This window comes from Podarcis cretensis, assembly GCF_951804945.1.
Source record: "Podarcis cretensis genome assembly, chromosome: 3".
Lineage (NCBI taxonomy): Eukaryota > Metazoa > Chordata > Lepidosauria > Squamata > Lacertidae > Podarcis > Podarcis cretensis.
In genome coordinates, this window is record NC_137172.1 from 75,263,279 (window position 1) to 75,285,423 (window position 22,145).

Genomic DNA, 22,145 nt, shown 5'->3' on the forward strand with positions numbered 1-22,145 from the left:
TCAACAGCTGTTGCTACTATTCATATTCAGGATTTTTTGTAGCTCGGTTGCCGTACAGAGAGCTAGAAGTGACATGGTCCCTTCCCAGAGGTAATTCCAATCAGTGTTAAGTGGGCAACAAAATGGGAGACAAGGGAGCTTGAGAAATTAGTAGTAGGGATGGGGTAAATTACAGTGAAGTGGGGAAAATGATAAGGATATACTGCCCTCACTGTGAGAGGCAATATGCTTCTGATATCAGTTGCAAGAAACTACAGGAGGGGAGAGTGCTGCTGCTGCTGCTCTCAGCTTCTGCTTGTGGGCTTCCTGGTACATGTGGCTAGCCATGGTGAGAACAGAGTGCTGGAACTAGATGGCCCTTGGGCCTGATCCATCAGGCTCTTCTGATGTTCTTATGAAAGGATTTCATGAGCAACAGTGGTTCCAGGCATGTGCGGCAGAGAGACAGGAGTGGAAGGACATGATGTCACAAAGAGGCCAGTGACGGATGAGTTTTTTGTTGTTGTTTAGTTGTTTAGTCATGTCCGACTCTTCGTGACCCCATGGGCCAGAACACACCAGGCACTCCTGTCTTCCACTGCCTTCCGCAGTTTGGTCAAACTCATGCTGGTAGCTTTGAGAACACTGTCCAACCATCTCGTCCTCTGTCGTCCCCTTCTCCTTGTGCCCTCAATCTTTCCCAACATCAGGGTCTTTTCCAGGGAGTCTTTTCTTCTCATGAGGTGGCCAAAGTATTGGAGCCTCAGCTTCAGGACCTGTCCTTCCAGTGAGCATTCAGGGCTGATTTCCTTAAGAATGGATAGGTTTGATCTTCTTGCAGTCCATGGGACCCCCAAGAGTCTCCTCCAGCACCATAATTCAAAAGCATCAATTCTTCAGCGATCAGCCATCTTTATGGTCCAGCTCTCACTTCCATACATCACATACATCACTACTGGGAAAACCATAGCTTTAACTATACAGACCTTTGTTGGCAAGGTGATGTGTCCGCTGAGTTTGTAGATGCCAGTAAAGGGAGCAGGTGATGGGACTGTAGGGAGGATGAGTTAATAGTTCTGGATATTTTTGGAAGCAATTCTCAGCTTCTTAGGAGGGCAGCTGAGGGCTGTTGGATGTTGCTGATCCTCCTGTGACAATGGTAGAAGAAAAAGTGCTGGGTATGTGAGTGGCAGATCGGAAAAGAAGTTGGATCCTGATAATTAAAATATGGTCTTGTGCCGTTGGCATGCCCCTGACAAGGAAAAACAATGCCAGTGCTGGAACTCATGTAGTTATTTTCCCTTCCATTAAAACCAATTGGAGTAAAAATATAAAACAGAAAAACTGGGAAAGGGGAGGAGGAAACTGCTGGAAACTGCTAGTTAATCCTGATGTCCCATGTGTGTGCGTGACTGCCTGATTGCCTGAATTAAAAGAAAAAAAGTGTGCGATGGTTGACTCACTGTCTAATCAAGAGAGACATACGTGCATTGTTTGCACAGTGTGGGAAATATAGATTGTTAGAGTATTAAACCCTCATGATTGTGCTCTCCTGCCTCTACCCCTCTCACAGTGAATTGACTACAACATTAAGTAAGTTTAAATACTTCACTTAACAGTAATCACAGGTCTCACTCATGCATCGTTCAGCGCTACAGCAAAAACAACACAGGTAAAGTATTCTTTGTTACAAAATACAGAAGTTATTCTTAGACACACAGTCTGGAGCCCCAGCCTCAAACTTCTAGGTATGACTGCAGAATCTGCGACAGAAAGCACCAACCCTTCTGCCCTGTCCAGAATGAGGCCAGTAGGGCCTAGTAAGCAGTTCCTCCACTAGCAGGAGTGCCAACTTGAATAAAATATTGGCAGGGCAGATAAGCCCTACCTCACATAATTGATCACAAGATGCAACACACACCCAACATTTGAATGGCAATACCCATAATCTTGGGGGGGGGGGTGGCTGGCACCCTCAAATATTTTATTGGGGGCCAAAGAGACCTCAACCCCTAGGAATTGGCTCCTGTGTCTGCTAGAGACACATTGGATAGCTCTGCCCATTTATTGATTTTTATGTTTAAAGGGATGTGGGTGGAGCTGTGGTCTAAACCACAGAGCCTAGGGCTTGCCGAACAGAAGGTCAGCAGTTCGAATCCCCATGACGGGGTGAGTTCCCGTTGCTCGGTCCCAGCTCCTGCCAACCTAGCAGTTCGAAAGCATGTCAAAGTGCAAGTAGATAAATAGGAACCACTCCGGTGGGAAGGTAATCGGCATTTCCATGCACTGCTCTGGTTCGTCAGAAGTGGCTTTGTCATGCTGGCCACATGATCTGGAAAAACTGTCTGCAGACAAACGCCAACTCCCTCGGCCAGTAAAGCGAGATGAGCGCTGCAACCCCAGAGTTGTCCGCGACTGGACTTAACAGTCAGGGGTCCCTTTACCTTTATGTTTAGATTAACGGCATTTCCATCCTCTTAGCTATTCCATGTTTACCTGTGCTCAGAGGCATATAGTTCAGCTGTGAGGGACCTTTGATGTTCTGGAGGTTGCTGAAGTACCACTCTCACCTTCCCTGGCTTTTGGCCATGCTTGCTAGGACTAAGGTGAATTGCACTTCTTTAACATCTTGGGGTGGGCGGGCAAATAGTCTCTCCCCACCCCCAGCATATGTGACACTATGCATATTTACACAGAAGGACTGGGTGCGATGGGACTTCCTCCATCTTCCCCAGTGTTCGTGTATAGCATTGCAGTTTTTCCTGCTTTTCTGGAATGCCAATTCCACCTCCTTGTTGGTTGTTGTGCAGTCCCCTTCTACTAGGCACTCTGTTTCTCCCACCATCACCCCCTTCCCCAGCACCTCTTTTTACCTTCCCAATCTTTTCCCTCCCGATTTATATTCCTTCTCATTTTTATTAAATGTATGCATATACTCTAAGTGTTTGTGTTGTAGATTAGTTATTAGAAAACAAAAATGGGAAGAGACAATGGGAAGACAATGAGGAATGAGGGTGTTCAACTAGATTCTTTATTCTTTACAGCCGAAGCCCAGAAGTGTTTTGGGTGTGGTGTGATGGCCACCAGACTGTCACCACTGAATTACACTGCACCAATCTAGGACAAGGAGCAATAAGATGGGTCAAACATATGCCACAGGGAGATGGAGAAGCCCAAGAGGGAGTGTGATGTTAAGGCCACATTTAAGGATTAGCAGGACTGATGCTGATTCTGTCTTGTTCCAAAGAGTTGAAAATTATGTTGGCGTGTATCCTTTGATCTGTCACCATAATTTTGGGGTGCAGGTGACTAAATTGTATCTTTGACTTGACTTCACTGTCAAGAGCCCTTGCTTTCTAATACAAGGCCAACAGAGAAATCAGATTATTTGGACCCTGAATATAACATAAGCCAATTGTGTGGGTTAAAAGATTTAAAACAATCACTGTTAAATCTGACACATTTCACTCCAAGCTCTTTATTTTGGTTCTCGGTTAAGAGGTGATTGAACTATTTGGAGAACAGCCAGACTATGGAATCTCCAGGCCAGACTCTGGCACTGTTGACAAGGAGTCAAAAAGTATTGTGTTGTAAGAACTGCATAGCATTTGGAGACACTTCTTGGGCAAATCAAGAACTTTGTATTAAAATACAAAACTCTCTGGAAAAATCCGGGGGGACCAAGCTTATCTGTGTTGTGTGACCCATCTTGTTATGGTTGGTTTGTTCTTATTCTACACTCAGCATGGATGTAACCAAATCCAACAAGTTCCAAAGCTGCTGCCATAAAGCACCACTGCAACAAAAACCTTCACATTTCTTGTGTTCTGAGCTTACTAACACCTCTAAATGACTTATGAAAATAGCAGGAGCAATCAATTCATGAAGGAAGGTGGTGGACTCTCCTTCATGGGAGGTTCTTAAGCAGAGGCTGGGTGGCCGTCTGTCATGAATGCTTTAGCTGAGGTTCCTGCACTGCAGGGGGTTGGGACTAGATGATACCTGGGGTCTCTTCCAGCTGTATAATTTTATGATTCTGCAGTTTTATGGAGCTCTTCCAGAGGTGCGTGTAAGACAAGTTAAGCTAAGTTAAGCTTAGATAAGTAGTACTACTGTCTTGAGCACAAGAAGAAGCCTCCTGTGGCTGATCAATGACAAAATTTTGAATTGATTGACATCCCTAGTACGACTTGTTCCATCTCAGGACAGGTAAGCCTTCTAGGTGTAGGTTTTGTGTACAACATCAACGTGCATAAAGTAAAAGGGATGCGCAGAAGGTCATGTGGTGATGGACTTGTTAAATTATTGTTGTGCAAGGCCTAAATGCCAAAGTGTGGCTGAAGGCACGAGGCAGAACACACCCTACACATAAAGTTAATAATATATAGTGGCCTTCCTCTCGAACGTCTAATTGCAGAAATTTGGCTTAACCTGTCGGAAGGGCGTGTTAATTAAGAGGCAGAACCTGATAGACAGCTCTATTTTAAGGGACTGACAAGTACTCATCCTTCCTTTTGAGCAGCTGCTGAGCCCATTTGGCCCCAACACTTAATTCATGTGAGGAAACTGTTGACTGCAACAACCAGTTTTACTTTGCTTTTACCAGAGGCTAATTAAAGTTTTAAGAGAAAAAAAACCATATACAGCTTGGGAGGCCTCACTGTCATGTCACAAAGGCTGAACACACTGACAACTAATCTGTCATGTGGTCAGGTTTTCTGCCATGTGGTTACTTGCTTTCTTGTATTAGTACAAACATAAGAGTGCAGGTGGGTGTTTTTCCTGCCACACATTCTTATATGTGGTAAAAGTCCGTGGTCATATCAAATGTCAAGGCTTTCGGATGTGAGGGCGATCTGGCTGCGACATCTGTCACCCCATTGATCGCCAGGGTTGATTCGGCTGATCTGGCTGGCTAGGCGGGTGTCCCCTTCCTCCCTCACCGCTCCATGTGCGTCCCTCCCAAAGCTGCGCGCTCGGTGGAAGAGGATGACCATCCCAGATAGAAGGAGTGTACCGTTCTTCGGTCAAGGGTATACGATAGCTGCGCTCCCCTGCTAGAACCTCCAAACAAGCTCAAGTGTCAAGGCTTTCTCACATTTACCTACCTGGTAGATTGGTAATCTGCCTGAGTACTTAATGGAAGGACAAACCAGACAAGCATTCTTACTATTAATGCAGTTGTTAGTTTGGTTAAAAGTGGAGGGCGAGGTGATTCTTTTTTAACACTAAAACAGGCTTGGGAAACCTCTGGCCTACCCAGTGCTGTTGGACTACAACTCCCATCATCCCCATCAAGCATGACCAGTTGTTTGGGGTGATGGAAGTTGTAGTCCAACAACAGCTGGAGGACCATGGGTTCCCTGGCCCTGAACTAAACCTGGGTATTGGAGTTAAGCCCAACCCCTTTAGTCTACTGCCTTAAGATATTCATCTCAAGCCCATCCATTATACTAGAAGTAGACCAGTAGAATGGGAGTGAAAATATTCTTTAAGAAGCAGAGACAGTTAAGGCATGAAGCAGGTTTTGGTCTTTCTGTTAGTCAACTTTAACCGCTATACCTGTGCTGTATAGCCCAATGGATGAGAGTGTGCTTGGTAAACATCTCTGTCTCCGGTTTGGATACCTTTCCTTAAGGAAAGGTTACAGGTTTTTTGATTCATTTCTAAGGAATGATTTGTCCCTCCTTGCTTCATCATGGTTTGTAAGAATCCTGGTTTTTTTGTGGCTTAAAAGGTAAAAATATTTGCCATAGTCCTATCTCTGGTGTTGGTTCTGTATGCATGTATTCTCAATCATAGGGGTGAGTGGAGTATGCATATATACCCCATTCAAATATATGGTTAATCCTGGTTTTAAGGTATAAAGTAGGGAGACTGTGTGGTAAATTACTTCAAACACTTGGGGTACAGGCCCACTGTACAAATGCCCATTAAAACTTGCATGTGCTAGTTTATATTTATAGATGCACATTTAGGTTGACTGTCATAGGGCAAAACGTACTCTGTCTGTCAGGACTTATTTTGAGATATGGCCACCAACAAGATTTTCTGGTTTGAGTGCACTGTGTCATACCATCTAACATTTTCCAATGCCATGTGCCTTCCAATATGTGCTCCTGGGCAAGTAACATGACCTGGGCATCGTTTTGCACACACACCCCTCCCCGCTTTTTTCGGGGTGTGAGAGTGCTGCACCTATAATGGCTATCTAGATTTCAACTGAAAATACAGAATGTCCCATTTTTTTCTGGGGCACTTGGAAGGTATGCTGTGTGTTGAGTGGACCCTCTACCCCCACCCCACATAACCTATTCAGAAGATCTTACATATATATTAAAACTATTAGTAGCTGAACCCCTTCTCGCCAATCCCTCCAGACTTCACCAGCTCCCTGCCACTCCCCTTAGGCTTTGCCAAGCACCTTACAGCTGACCCAAACTCCCACCCTGCCCCTAGGCCTCCTCCCACCTCTCTACACATAGTACCTGCCTCACACAGAGGTGGGCAGCAGCAGTGGCAGCAGAGCAGGCTGGTTGCTGGAAAACTGCCCTGGCATGTCCTGACTGTTTCTCTGCAGCTTGCCTTGGCCTCTGGACAAATTAAGGCACATACACAACATACATTTAAAGCATACATCCCCACCCTCCAAAAAAAGAATCCTAGGTGAACTGTAGTTCACCTCTCACAGAGCTTATCAAGCTGCAGTGGCCTAGAGTTTTTGAGAAGGATAGGGTTCAAATGTGCTTTAAATGTGTGTACACAGCCTAGGGTGTGTGATAGCTAAAGTCTCACATGCATCTCACTTTGTAGCACTCCCAATTGCCCTATATTTTTTTTAAAAAGATAAAGGAAGTTAAAAAGAGGGAGAAGGCAATCTGAGGCCTGGCACAAAAGGCCTGGGTCTTAGGCCTTGTGGGCCTAACATCCCAACAATGCCCTGGGTGTCAAATGAACGTTTGCTTCTTAAAAACTGTAATTGCAAAGCACACATGTGCAAAGTGTGCACATTCTGTAATTTGTCATGAACTGGCAGGATGACAGAGGGGAGGAAGAGGATCCCTGCGAGGGGTGTAGCAGACTGGGCAAGCAGGGAATGGGGAAGGAAGTACTCACAGGGTGACGGAGGATGATGAGGGGATGGAGGTCAGTGCGCACAAACCAGAGCAGCAGCACCTATCACCAGAGCCAGAGGGGCCCCAGTCCCCACAAACACAGTGGGCCCTGAGGTATGAGGAGCCGTGTGAGTGGTGCTCTAGGAGGTTGAGGCAAGCAAGGGCCCACAGCCCAGCTCCCTAGTTCTGGGAGGAGGGGTGTGATTCCTCTGCTGGAGCAGGACTGGAACAGGTGAGGGTCAGCTGCCTCGTCAAGCCCAGATGCTGCAATCAGCAAAGTACAAAAGGGGAGCAGAGCTGAGGGGCTGTGTCTGCTGTCCATGTTGATGAACCTTGGCTTGGGTGTTCTTGGACCCCTACAGGGCTGTGCTTTGGAACTGACTCTATCCTGACTGCTGGACTTTGGAATTGGCTTGACCCTGAAATGTGTTTCCTGACTGTTGGACTTTGCTTGTGTGGATTGACCCTTGGACTTTGAACGTTGGGCTTGGCATACTGACTTGCTGCCACGTAGGCCAGGGGTTCTGGATATAATTGCACCAAAAAGAGAGAGATAAAGACACCCCTAAAACAATAACTTTGCACCATAAACCCCAATGGACTTTCCTTCTTAACAGCAACCAATATATGTATAAAGTATAATTTCCATTGTTACCAAATTGTGCGTTGGAAGAGAAAGAGGTGAGCCCATTCAATTAGTCAGGAGAGACATAATGGAAGAAACCAGGAAGCATGTTAAAACAAAACAAAACAAAACAAAACACCAGGGCCTACTAAATACTGGCAAGGTCACCATGGTAGGAGTAATTTGTGTTTGTGTGGGTGTACAGGGAATCAACTGACAGTTAATGCAGTAACACTCACTGTGTGTCACTGCAATAACACCTGGAGCAGAAGTGAACACAGCACCTATCTGTTTAAGAGCTCCACTCTGTTTATATTATCCTCTCCCTCACACATAGAAGTGAAGTGAGCAAGTGAGGCTGGGAGAAGAAAACAAATGGTGCTAAATGGGTGCTATCTCCATGTGTAATATTTCTACTCCTGAGTCCTACTTCAGGGTCAAACTTACAAGATAAACTAATGGAAGATAAATGACTGGAGTTGTTGCACCACTTGTATTAATACATCAGTTTGTAAAAGGCCAGGAAACAGAGAATTGAAGTGAGTGGGGAAAGGCAACTCTGAAGCCACCTACTTGAGATCACTTCACTTGGATTAGATGGCTCTTAGACCACTTTAACCACCATGCCTTCCTCAAAAAGTGAGCTTGTTCAAGAGTGGGGGAAAGGGTTAGCTTCCCTCACACTTTCAGTACAAGCTTATGAATGAAGTTAAGAGATTCTGAGCATAGAACTAGGGTTGATAGTTATTGCTCTGCAAATGTGAGAGAACAAGATGTGTGGTCATCTTCTGTTTGCCTCACCAATCACACACTTGGTTTGAAGATAACAAAATGCTGAGGGTAGGTAGAGAGGAAGTTTTATCGAGCCAGTCTGACACACAGTTATTCTGCCTTTGAGAATGTGCAATTAATGGTTGTTGTTACCATTGCCTTAGATTTCTTTGTTATTGTTCAGTATTTTTCTAATTTGGGATTTTTGCACACATTATTCCTAAAAGCTTCTGTTAGTCAACTTTAACCGCTATACCTGTGCTGTATAGCCCAATGGATGAGAGTGTGCTTGGTAAACATCTCTGTCTCCGGTTTGGATACCTTTCCTACATAACATTCACAAATGCATCATCAACATACTTTCCCAGCATTCAAGTAAAAGCATACTACATTGCATTGTGCTGGCTTCTTTGAAACTTGGAGGAAGTTAGTTCCAAAGCTGATGAGTGGCAACTGGGATGTTGCTTTTGCTGTTCAGGGTGTATGACTGGAGAGGAAGTTTCTAATTGTCAAAATAACTGCTTGCTAGAATTGTCAGCAAGAGCTCGTTTAAAATACCGCCTCTCCAATTTTGCAGGAATGTGAGATTTCTGTTCTATCTGTGTGTGTTTTTGTGAAGTGGAAGGATTGCAAAGCAACAGAAAAGTAATCCAAGTTCATAGGCGCAGAATGCAGAATGAACATGTGAATAAATTAGCATAGGTGTCTGCATTTGGAAATCATCAAGAGTGGCAAATATATGTAGGAATAAAAAATGATGCTCCAATTTCGTTATATCATGTCAAGCAAAATCGAGTAATGCAAAAAGAAGCTTCCCTTTCATCATCCTCTCAAAGAACAGTGCTATGATCTCTGGTTTAGGAAGAAAATGTAACTTTTATTTCTTTGAGTGGTTCAAGATCTGAAACAGGAACAAAGATGAGTGTCCAGTCCAATACCCATTTGTTCCTAAGTTACATGAAATGATAGGCCACTTGGTTTCAGCACATTTTTGAAGATTCCAGCCCTCTAATGGCGTGGAGTATTTCTGGCAACAGATGAGAGATAATAAGTTTCTCTGGGATGAGTTGTAGGACCAGCTGTAGTTTTGATGTGAAGATAATGCATTTTGGAGAAGTGATAAAGGGGTGGAGGAATGGAGGGAGGACAGTGTCTGTTTCAGCCTGGAGCCCATATGTAGAACTAAAAAAGATGAAAATACCCAGTTCACTGCCTGAGAGTCAAAATCTTCTCCAATATTCACTTCAATCAGCATTGAAAAGTTCCTGTACGGAAGAAGTCCAGGGCTCCCTCCAGATTGGTGTTTTCTTGCAGGTATCTTCTGCAAAATGTTCTTGGCACAATACTGGTACATTGCTGGTGGATTCCTTCTGCTTTAGTTTCTTCTGTGATGCTTTCCCAGTGTTGCCACGCTATTGCTATCTGGAGGGACTATAGCACAAGAAGACAAAACTAAACCCTGGCCTAAACTAAACACCTAAGGTTAAAAAGCTACAGGATTTCAGCAGCAAGTTATGGGAGATGCACTGATTGAATTTGGAGCAACCTTTGCAGGTTGAAACAGACAATACTTACATGCTCCTATTTCTCTCCCTATCCCAGTCATGGGGAACCTCTGACCCTCCAGATGTTGTTAAACTCCAACTCCCTACCCATTGGCCACACTGGCTAGGACTATTGGGAACTGGAACTCAAGAAACATCTCAAGTGCCACCGGTTCCCATCAACAGAACTGGGATAAAGTGAACCTACTGGTGGTTTCCTGAACTGGAAGAATGTGAAGAAGAGTAACCAGATAAAGAAATCATTGATGAATCATAGTGTAGGGACATCAGTTTGAAAGAGAAGCAGATGATGGAAATTATTATTATTAGATGAAGGTCTACCAGGCTTGCATGTTGAGCACACTGCTTTATGGAAGTGAGTTGTGGGCAACTTACACCCGCCAGGAGCAACACCTCAATGCCTTTCTTATGCATTGCCTCAGGAAGATTTTGGGCATCACCTGGCAAGACAGCAAACAAAGATGTGCTTTTCTGAGCCACATTCCCAGCATGTTTGCACTTTTGTCTTAGCAATGTCTACACTGGCTTGGTCATGTACACAGAATGGATGATGGCAAACTTCCCAATAAAGCTCAATGGGGAGCTGGTTTCAGGCACTAGGCCCGGTGGCAGACCAAATCTACCTTACAAAGATGTCTGCAAACGTGACCTGAAGGCTGGCAACATTAACCCCACTATGTGGGAATCCCTTGCAGGCGAATACAGTGCCTGGAGACAGTCAGATTGTGTATCTACAGCAGTTACCAGAGAAGGAATGACTGCTGGGAGGAGTGCAGAGAGAAGAAATGCCATGGTGCACCTGTAGCAGCAACCAGATACCTTCATCTGCCCCAGCCAAAGGCACCGTAACTCTCCAACAGTTTGAGTTTACCTCTGAAGGCACACTTTTCAATTGTCTCTTGAGACAGACAGACAGACAAATGCCAACCACAATCACCACAACTACTACTAATGTCTTAAGGCCCAGTGCACAGGGCAGCATTCCCATTCCTGCCCACTGAAAAATACACTGAGTTTTGGCGATAACAAGGCTTACTAGGATGTTTCCTTACTCATCATTGGTTGTTACCAATGTTAAGAGAAAAGGTAGAATATTGCTGGAAGTTTGGCAGAGCACTAAAAAGGCACTTTGGTTCCATATTACAATTCGCCTTCCAAGGCAGCTTCTGGCAAACTGACTGACTTTATTGACTCACTTAATTTTATTGTAGAAAGGCACTTTAGGTTTTGCTGGGTGGATCTGTGATGAAGTCATGCTGTCAATATTCTGTGGTGGTAAGTCAAGCACAGATTGTCCTCAGGGTTTCTGAAGGCAAATCAAAATGAAACTTGCCAGTAGGGGAGAGCAAAGATACTTCACACCCACAGAGACGACATGCACTCATTTTTGTAAAGGGAGGTTAGAACACGAGCCTCTCACTCCAGCTCAAAGGTCCTGCAAAAGCAATTCTCCATATGACTCGACTCAAAGAATGTTTTAAAACCTCATGACCACACAGCATTTTAACTGCTTGTTCATAAGCCCAGTTTTCACTTTTTTAAAATAATAAAAAATGTACCTTTCCACCTTTCAAATTTGCTGACAGTTTGAGAAAACAAATGTCTTCTAACTGGGCCAAATAAGACTGCTCAGATGGGCCTTGAATAATTGTGTGTTTGTGTTTTACTGGTGGTGATGGGGAAGCTGATTAAAAATGAGGCAAATTCTGTCAGTTATTTATATCTAGAGGAGCACCAAGGCTTCATGTGGCTGCCTGGCTTCATTTTGCATTGACCATTTGATAGACAAGAGTACACAAAGAGGATAAACAATAAGCAAACTCTCAATGAAGCAACTGTGGTACTCTTTACCTTAGTAGAAAAGAAAGTTCTCATTTTCTCAGGAGCTACACTGAAAGATACTCCATAACTGCCTTCCTGAACCTGGTGCTCTCTAAATGTTTTGGCCATGCTCATTGGAGCTGATGTAGTCCAAAAAATCTAGAAGCTGCCCTTTAAGAAACCCGAGGGTGGCTAATATGGATGACTCCTCCTGCTACAAATTTGCTGCTGGTCTGGTAGCCTTGCTAATACTGTTGGTTTTCTCCAGTTAAGTTTTACCAGTTGAAGAGACCCATTGAAATAAATGGTTCTTAAATTAGTCATGTTCATTCATTTCCATGGCTCTGCTAAGTACAGCCAGCATTGGATACAACCCTGCGTTCCCAACCTGCCCTCAACTCAACTCAACTCAACTCAACTACTACTATCCCACTCGTGTATGAAACTCGTGTAGTAGGGGCTGGCATGGCGGTCCTCTTTGTTCTAGCAAGATTGTGGGTTCCTTTTCCTCCCTAGGCAGGAATGATCTGTAGCTTATTTCCAGCAAAAGGGGGCTTGAGGACACCATGTATGCTCAACAGCCTTCCATCTTACAGCACCCAGATCTTCGGTATATAAACTCCTTTCCAAAAAAAGAATAACTGGCAAAGCACAAGTGAGCATCTATAAAACCAGTAAGCATCTTTATTACAGCACTGTGATAAAGAATCTTCCATGAGAGTTGTAGAAACCTACAGCAGTGTTAAGAGGCAATTGATAATGCCAGGGCTTAATTTTATCAGCAGTGTTTATTACTTATACTGGGTGTTTCCTTCCAAGTCCAATCAGTCTATTAATTGCTTTCTTTTAATCTTAGGAAGGGCAGTGGATTTTGTTCTCAGAGGGAACCGGCTTCAGTTTTGACAGAACAGCAAAAGCAGCAGCTGCTGGCCCATTGCAGCCTGATGAGATTGCTGGCTCTAATACACTTTGCCTTTTGACTGTAATGTGTTTTATGAAACATCTTCTAAAGCTTACAAGTGACCCCAGGACATAACTCTCCAGCACTAATGTCTCTCTTTGCCAAGTAATGAAGTATGATTTATGGTGGTAATGGTTAATCTAAGGAGTGTGTGTGTGTGTATGTGTACCTGTGTATGTGTGTGTGTTTTTTTTATATATATAAAAAAACCTGTAGAATATAGGAGTATAACATGCACCATTTGGCACATTTATGACAAAGGTGTTCTGGTTTTCTTAACTCCACAGTTTTGTGTTGGCAGTTTTTCAAATTCCTTAGACAGATGTTTAAATGAATTTAAGAGGACAGAGGAATACTTTTAAAACATCATACGGAGTTGAGTGTCTCAATATGAAAAGGAACATTATTCCTCTACCAGTTTAGATAGGAAAGGATGCCACATGGCCTATCCTGTTTTAGATCTGCTGTTAGCTGATAGAAATAGCAAATGTGGAATTAGCTTTGTGGGAAAAGTCCCGTTTATTATGCAGTTGAGACTGGTGCAGAGGGAAGGAAGTAAGAATGCTTCCTGACTCTCTGAGACTTATCTTGTATTCACATCTAATTTCTTTAAAATGTATCAGGACTTGTCTGGCATGCAGAATATGGGACTATTGCTGTCCAGGTAGAAACCAAACTGCAATACAGAGAGACACAGAGGCTTTAGGTGTCTAATGTAACAACTTCCAAATGTTCCCCTCTCAAAGGAAAATATACAATTTTGAAGACGCTTGGCATACTGAAAGCCCATTGGAGTCTATAGTACTTAAGCACAATGCATAGCCAAGAGCAAAGTTATCAGAAGACCGGTTTGTCATGCAAAATGCTTTAGAAAGGCAAAGCCCATAAAGGGTGAGGGTGGGTGGCAGGGAACCCAAATACAGCCTAACAAGAGCAGAGCATGTTCAATGGCCACACACACACACAAAATCCCAAAATGTCTTTTGTGCGGCAGGGGAGAATGGAAAAGCAGTGAGAGGACATGGAATTGTAGATCCTCACAAAGGAAATAGCTTGCTGGCTGAAAGTCTGAGTGGAAGCTCATTCCACACTGCAAGGTTTTGTTGCGGCTCTCCCTTGTATATACTAATAGCAAACTCAAGTGCTGTTTTTGATGGCAATGAAGCCAAAATGAGGCTACTGGGGGAGGGGAAGGTGGCATCAGTATGCACAGGGGAACCCCAAGGTTTGCAGAAATTGAAAAACGAAAACACCATTTAGGGTAAAAACCTAAAGAGGCAACTTTATGCCCCAAAACAGCCCGATGAGGACTGACCATGCTCAAGCAGTCAGACTGAGTGCCTGTTTTGGGGCAGAGTGGTGGAAGCCTCAAGGTGGGAGGAATGGAATGGAGTGTCTTGGAAAAGGGCCCTGCTATGTGCCCTCCTTTGTGTGTGATTGAAATGTGTCTTTGAACAGCCCCTCCTCCAATCTGGGGAGTTGTGATTGTCCTATCAGCCAGCCGTCAGGTCTATGGCTGCTGTTGCTGAATGCCAGGTTGGCTCGGAGTAACACCTCCATGATCTGATTATGGAAGAGGCGGCCGATCTGGCCTGTACCACCGAGACCTGGGTGAGTGAGCAGGGTGGAATTGGTCTCACCTGGCTATGCCCACCTGGGTACTCAGAACTTTGTTAGACTTGAAGGTTGGGGAGGGAGAGTTGCTGTGGTCTATAGAAATTTTCTTTTCTCTCTTTAGGCTTTCTGTCCAGTTGTGTGGGGGCTGAGAGATCCAGTGGGCTTCCAGATGGCTCTGGGGGATTTTCCAGTTGATATGACTGGCACTTCTGTCAAAGCCCTGGTCGATCTCTGGAACATCCAAATGGCTCACGTCATTGACATGAGAGTCTCTGAACACCCTCGCCCACTTAATGGAGCCTATTCAGGATTGCAATACCTCAAGGACCACCTCACTCCCTATAAACCAACATGGTTATCATCTGAGGCCCTTCTTTGGGTGCCTCCGTCCAGAGGCCCAGAAGGGGGCAACACCAGAATAGGCCTTTTCTGTAGCAGTTCCGTTTGTTGAATGCTCTCCTCAGGGAGGCTCGCCTAGTGCCTTCATTACATATCTTTAGGCACCAGGCAAAAACATTTCTCTATAACCAGGCCTTTAGCTGGTTAATGTTCTATGGCCTTTTAAATGTGTTTGTGGGAGCAGGGTTATTGGTTTCTTTTGTTTTGTGATGCATTTTGTGTTCTCATTTTGTATTTTTATGTTGTGAACCACACAGTGATCTTCAAATGAAGGGAGGTATACAAAATCAATAAATAATAAAATAAAAGCTATAACAATGCCTTCTGTTTGCCTGGACAGAGCTATGTGGGGAAACCTCTTAAGTTTTGCTACAGGGCAAAGGTTCCATCCATTGTTTTGCACACTTTTGTCTGTGGTCTCATCCACCCATTGGCATGTGGCTTCAGGAAGTTCCCCCACAAGGTAATTTGACCATCCGGCTGAGAAACGTTCTTCACCTCTCATATACCTTATGTTACTGAGAAGTGGAAATGAAATACCACAAGTTATCTAAGAAATGGAGCTGACTCATTGGGTAAAGCAATGAACATTTTATATTTAATTTACATTTTGACATTTTTGCACATAAATAACAATGTAAACCAGTACGTAAACATAAGATAGTTTGTTCTAGCAAAGTAAAAAGCCTGTTAACTTTGGTCAGAGCCTGTTCTTTAAAAAAACCAACACTGATTGTTGCTACATTCACATGTAAAGGTCCTAAACTGAGAGAAGATTGGACATAAAGGAAGCAAATTTTAAAGCTGATACATATAAATCTTTGTAAAATTTTGTATCAAATACAGGAAAGCACTACAGGCAATTAATAAAAGCAACAGTGTGTCCAGTCATAGTAGTGGTACTTTGGTTTATCCTACAGTTAAATCCTACATTTATGAAACATTGCTACATTTAAATATGTTTGCCTCACAATTTACGGGAGCAGAAATGTAATGAACAGTAGCCCTTCCTTCAAAAAAGCTATATTTAAAGTTTTCCTTGAGCTACTTTTAGACCAGAGATATGTTTGGTATCTTAAATAAGAAGGCATTAGATTGATATCATTTCTGAAACAGTCTAACTCTTTAAGACTATGTTGAGATAGGAATGTATATACACGCAGTAGAACAGGGTGTAACAACGCTGTTATTTTTTTCCTCCGTTATGTACATGTGATCACGCGATCACCTTTTAAGAAGCAGAGGAAACAATGGCAGACTTCACTCGACATTTTAAACAGCTCTTCCTACCCTTTACCAATCTGTATTATCTCAATCAATCTTATTTATTGATCCAGTCAACAGACTGCGCAATAAAAACAAATTACCATTCTGTATTATATTTATACCATACATAGGTGAGTGAGATTTTGTTTTTTCCCCCAGCAACGATTTCTTAAAGTGTCCCCCCCCCCACAGACGTGTCTTCTGCAAGAATTTGAGAGGGATAGAAGACTCAGCCACATAATCTTCACAGAATTCTGTGGGAATTTTATAATATGTGGACAAATACTGATTTCCTTAGCACAGTAGCATGGGTTGGAGGCTGTTAAGTCATACCTTTGGAAGGTGAAGCAAGCTATGCAAGTAAGATTTCATTATAAGGTTTGTCTCACAAACTTAAGTGGTATAAAATATACGCATGCACACACATACATGGTATATTGGCATAAATATCTATAAATATACATGTATTCTTTGCTACACCTTGTATGCCGACATGGTATCTTTGGGCTTAGCAAAACAAAAAAGATTTACAAAAAAGAAAAGAATGTGCCTTCTATCTTCTCCTCTGCACATTTTGGTTTGTTCTCTAAAGTAGCAAAGCATTAGATAAAACAACATCTTCTGCACCACTGGACACACTCAATGAGGTAACTGTTGTTCAGCAACTTTGCAATGCCCTTTTTATCTTTAATTAAATTAACCACAAAACGTACTAATACAAATACTGAGCGAAATCTTGAGTCATATAGGGAAAGGGTGGGGGACCAATAAAGTATGCCAAGAAAGGACTTTGTTAGCAACTTCTACCCAAGGAAAGTAGATAGAGGGAATGGGGTTGGGGGAGATCTGGCACATCTTTCCCGGGGAGCCTAGGAATCAGATTCCCCCCTAGTACTTCACTGGCAAAAATCTCAGCAATACTCTCCTTTCAGACAGCATCTTTGGGATATTATTCCTTGCATATGTATACAAACAGTTTGTGAGAAGAAGAAAATAAGTAATTTTGTAGTACTATTGCTCTCAATGTCAAGGTATGCAACATGTTTGTTTAGAAAACCTATTTGATGCATTATTTCTGGCAGATGATTTTACTTTCCTATTCATCTTAGACATTGAGGTACTGTAGACAGAAAATCATCGCATCACTCTTTTCTATCCCTATACCAGTACGACGTTTTCCTCTTGGCTGCTGCATACATTTTGGGGAAATTTCACAGTTCTACCCACTTTGTTCAGTTATACAGCACTGTTCTAACTGGAGGAAACTCTAGTATTTACCTTTGGCAAAACAAAAACCTAATTTCTAAATCAGGAATGTAACATTCCCCCCTTTGCTTCCCCATCAATCTTAGGTTGCTGGTTTTTAATTTGCTAAACAGATGCACAGGAAGAAATTATACAAAGAATGGCCACAAGACAATATATATATATATGAACACATATTCAACCTTATAATGAAACTTCCTATCATTGTGAATATTTTCTATCTATTGCTTTGTTAATGGTAAATTGCATAATAAATTATTACTGGAAAATGATTATGGATAAAAGATTGTCTTTTTTGGAAGTAGCAGAGGTAATACACAGTCCTTGCCTCTTTTCATGCCCTGAGAATACAACTTTGGAGTTCCTTCTTTCAAATGGAATAAGATAAACTACTGTAAGCCAAGATTGCTTTGCAGCATTGACACTATATACAAGCAATTGCTACAGGCACCCTGACTTGCCAAGTCATAAATTAAAAAACAACAACACAAACCACTTTGCCATACATACGAATGCACATGTAAGTATGCACATGTGTACACACACTCACTTCTCTCTCGCACACGCACACCCCACAGCATTTAAGGGTCCATTGGTTCAACTGCTTCTTGCTTGACCTTTATAGGTACCCGAGGTAGTGGATGACCTTGAGGCAACTTCACAATTGACATATCTGATGATTCATAAAGGTTACATCCTGAGGAAACCAGCCCATTTCCCAGGTTCCTCTGCAGCGATGCTTTAAGAGTAGCTCCTTCCATCTCTCGTTTAAGCACAGCAAGTATTTCTTTTTCTACTATAGATGCCATGTCAATGTTGTCCTCAACATCGTCCAGCCTGTCTGCACTGTCACTAATGTCAAATTTCTCAATCTCTTCATTGATCCGGTTGAGGTCCTCTGTCGAAAGGGTGGGTTCAGGGACAACAGGGCAGTTGCCTTTCAGGTGGACCTTGAGGCTGCAAAGGTGGATATAGCTCTTGTGGCAGTGGATACACTTGTGCGGGCGCTCTCTGGTGTGGAGCCGTTTGTGCAGTTTCAAGTGCACAAACTGGGTAAATTTAGCAGTGCAAAGCTTGCACTGGTAAGGCTTCTCTCCAGAATGTAGCCGCAGGTGGGTCTTCAGGTTGCTCGTGCTGCTGAATCGCTTGTGGCAGACCTGATCAGGGAGGAGAGAATGAGAACCTTAGAAGAAAGGTGGTAGTTTGCTCTTTGAAAATGCATAAGTAATTATGAAAAAGTGTCATCCAGTCTTTTTACTTTTTCATTTATCTCCATTTAGAAAACCACAACTGACAGCAACAAACAGTTGTGTGTTCCAGTCGTGTGCTCAAGTCTGCTTCAATGTTATTTTGCACCCAAGTCATGATCTCATTGTATACTAATTGTGACATACCTGACATTCATGGGGCTTTTCTCCTGTGTGTACCAGATAGTGCTTTTGGAGGTGAGCCAGCTGAGTGAATCCTTTATTGCAAGTAGTACATTTGAATGGTCTTTCTCCACTGTGTACTCGAAGGTGAACCTTTTAAGAAACAGAACATTTATTATACTTTAGTAATAGCTTCCAAGATAGTGTGTTAAATATCCTAATCTAATTGTTGAGTATCTAAAATACCAGGCACTGTTGCTTTTATTACTTTTGCCCAAAGTTGCACAATATACAGTTAACTTGGATAGGCTTTAAAAAAGGCTCCCTAAAAAGTACGTTTTTTTTAAAATGCAGCAGTGGAACTGTTCTCTAAGTTTCTAGGGATATTTTGCACTTATTGATGATCCAACGAAGAACACAAATTAAATCTGGCTATTCCATGGATGCTCTCACTTAGCAGTTATCAGAACAAAAGCCCCACAAGGAATGAGAATGAAAAGATTATGTCCACTACATGCTAAAATCAACTTGTTCAATTGTTGCAGGGAGTTATCATTTGAAAATGTCAAAAGGTAATTAAACCTCAAAGGTTTATTAAACCTCAAAAGTTATTACCACAATATCAAGATACTATACTAAAACCAACATAGGTGATTAAAGCCTAGAAGAAACAGGTGCTTAAGAAAGACTTTCCAGAGAGACAGTAACCAGATTAGTTTGGGGTTTTGTTTGTTTGTTTGTTTATTTGTTTGTCTAGAAATGATATTTTCCTTCAAAGGCCTACCTTCAAATTAGAGAGCTGACCAAAGGTTTTGGAGCAGACATTGCATTCATACTTTATTTTCCCATTCTGTTTCTTCAGTGGGTATGGGAGGGTTTTGTAACCAGTCATGTTTCGCTTGCTCTTGATAAGATTCATGGCTTCTTCACTGCTGGTGGCAGCCAACACTGCTGAGGTAGGTTTAGGTTGCATTATGTGTTCTGAAGTGGCCGCTGTGCCAGCTGTGGGCGATCCACTACTTGGGCTACATGGCTTGTCCTTCATACTGGCAGCTGCCCCTGTGATAGAGAAGGCACTGTTATGTGCAGGGATGAGGAAGTCCCTTGGATGGTCAGGTTGCAGCAGCTGTCGGCTTCCATCAGATGGCAAGGAACTTGGAAGTCCTGGAGAGGAGTTCAGCATATGATTGGGGATGCTTCCTCCACTGAGTAGGCTGCTGTAGAAAGGATACATCCTTGGAAAGAGGTTGAAATTGTTGATGCTCATGCCATATGGTGGTAATAAAAATTTGTGGTAGGGAAAGGCTTGTGGGAGATGGCTTGAAGGTGCATACCCAGAATATGCCCCTAATCCTTCTGAGTTATAGAGTCCATTCAAGTAAGGATAAGGTTCTCTGTGCTCTTGAGTCATAGAAGCTAGGGGTGAGACTGTAACTGGGCTGCTGTGAGGGCTTGAGCTTTTCAAACTTTGGTCTGGACTACTTCTTGCTGAGGGGCTTGGTGTGGTAGAAGACTGGATAGGTGAGTGGGCAATGTAACTTGGCCTCTCAATCCTATAAGCCTTCAGGTAATCTTCAGGGATGGGCGGTCGGATTGGGTAGACAATACGAGGATAGAAAGGCTTTTCAGGACTACAATTTTTTCTCAAGCCCTCCAAGTCTTTTTCTTGAGTATGTGGATAAATGTGGCTATAAAATAATTCCTTTCCTTTGGGATTACTGGAATCAGTTTTCAGGATTTCCTTCACACTGTGCTCTCTTCTGGGAACAGTTTTTAGATAAAGTTCATCTTTGTCATTAGCTGGCTGCTTTGGATTAACATGGCTTTGTGCTGAAATATAAAAACATGGCAATGAATTTTTAAGGCCAGTAAAGACAATTTACAGACATTGGTCATTAGCCTCTGCCTTAAAACACACATATAAATAGTCATTCCTAGGTATTTGCATTGGTGGGAGGACTAGCACAGCATTATACTCAACAGAAATAAACTCAGTAGCTACTTATTAAATCCTGGGTGATTATCATGATCCAGTCGGTTCATTTCTGCTACATTTGTTCTAGTCTCACCTTTCTTGTATATTATTGGATTAAACTGATTACAGAAAACACAGTAGCACCTGATGCATACTTTGTAGATAACAAGGCAGCTTACTATATACCTTTCTAAGGCAAAAGGATTTGGCTGTTCCAGCTCCTTCGACTGCTTCTAACGAAAACAAACAAGTTTCAACACTCATCACTTTAAAAGGTGACTGAGTGCCTTGCAGTCATGCATGAATAACAGAACTATGGATGAGACACACAAGAGGTGCTTCTAAAAGCAAAAAAAGACTATTGTAGCTCCTTAAAGACTTCGTTGATTTAGCTAATAATTTTGTAAAATTTATTGTAGCATGAACTTCTGTGGACTCATACCCACTTCCTCAGATGCAGGAAATGAAATCTTACTAGGCAGGTATACATAAAAGAGAAAATTGAAAGGTGGGAACTGAATGGTAATAAGATGCAAAAATTACAATCAGTGATAATCAGAGCTTAAACAAATATTAAGTAGGCACACCTTTTACAGTAGCAGATTGGTGATAATTGCTTCAACATTGCTAACTACATTAAAACTTGTAGTGAGCCAAAATACCATTCTCAAATATACAAAAATACCATTCTCAAATATACTGTCACTGGTAAACTAATTAACACATGTAGTGTGATATATAACCCCAAAAGGTTATATATTGAACTACTTGGTTCAGTTGTTACTGTTACTCTTGTCCAAAATCTAACATTTTGAATTAGGCTTCATACCTAGTAATCCACACAACAACCCTGTGGGCCAGTAAATGACTGGCCCAAGTTCATCCAATGAACGTCAAGACTGCGTGGGGATTTGGTCTCGCTTGATCTCCCATGCCCTAGTCTAATACTCTAACCACTACACAACACTTGGTCTAGAGTTTGCTAGTTCCACATTTTCCTAGAGGCATTGGGGGGGGGGGGAGTTATCTTCCTATTTTATTTTATTTTATTTTATTTTATTTTATTTTATTTTATTTTATTTTATTTTATTGCTTTTGATCAGCTAGCTCTTCATTAAGCCAGCAACTTAGAAAAAAATTCAGAGGAACATATCAGAGGAACAGATGAAAAGTGATGTGTGTATGCCCACATGCATAGCAGAAGAATGGAGTAGTCGATGTGGAGCTATTAGACAGACAGTCTGCCATGCTCCTATCAGCCTTCTGGCAAAGTCTTGTCAGAAAGGCAAGAAGTTAAAATTGTCATTTGTGGTGGTGGTGGTGGTGGTATACACACCCACCCACCCACCTACCCCAAGATAAATATCAGAGAGAAACACAACACTCTTAGATAAGTTACAGGAACCAGAGCACGT

General features: G+C 42.5%; 1 protein-coding gene and 2 long non-coding RNA genes across 7 annotated transcripts in view; 1 reads left to right on the forward strand and 2 right to left on the reverse strand.

The window, feature by feature from the left end:
* LOC307213688 overlaps positions 1 to 22,145 on the reverse strand; it is a 196,824-nt gene that overhangs the window by 14,715 nt on the left and 159,964 nt on the right. The window lies entirely within an intron of this gene.
* LOC307213672 overlaps positions 3,110 to 22,145 on the forward strand; it is a 35,926-nt gene continuing 16,890 nt past the window's right edge. For both annotated transcript variants that reach the window (XR_013837620.1, XR_013837621.1), the window contains exons 1-2: positions 3,110 to 4,048; positions 7,098 to 7,604. This is a non-coding gene — a long non-coding RNA (uncharacterized lncRNA). The remainder of the gene's footprint in view (positions 4,049 to 7,097; positions 7,605 to 22,145) is intronic.
* PRDM1 (PR/SET domain 1) overlaps positions 16,406 to 22,145 on the reverse strand; it is an 88,755-nt gene continuing 83,015 nt past the window's right edge. For all 4 annotated transcript variants that reach the window (XM_079971643.1, XM_079971644.1, XM_079971645.1 and 1 more), the window contains 3 exons: positions 19,540 to 20,585; positions 18,780 to 18,908; positions 16,406 to 18,542 (listed from right to left, as the gene is read on the reverse strand). In XM_079971643.1, coding sequence (XP_079827769.1) covers positions 17,967 to 18,542; positions 18,780 to 18,908; positions 19,540 to 20,585 — 1,751 coding nt within the window. In that variant the 3' untranslated portion in view covers positions 16,406 to 17,966. The remainder of the gene's footprint in view (positions 18,543 to 18,779; positions 18,909 to 19,539; positions 20,586 to 22,145) is intronic.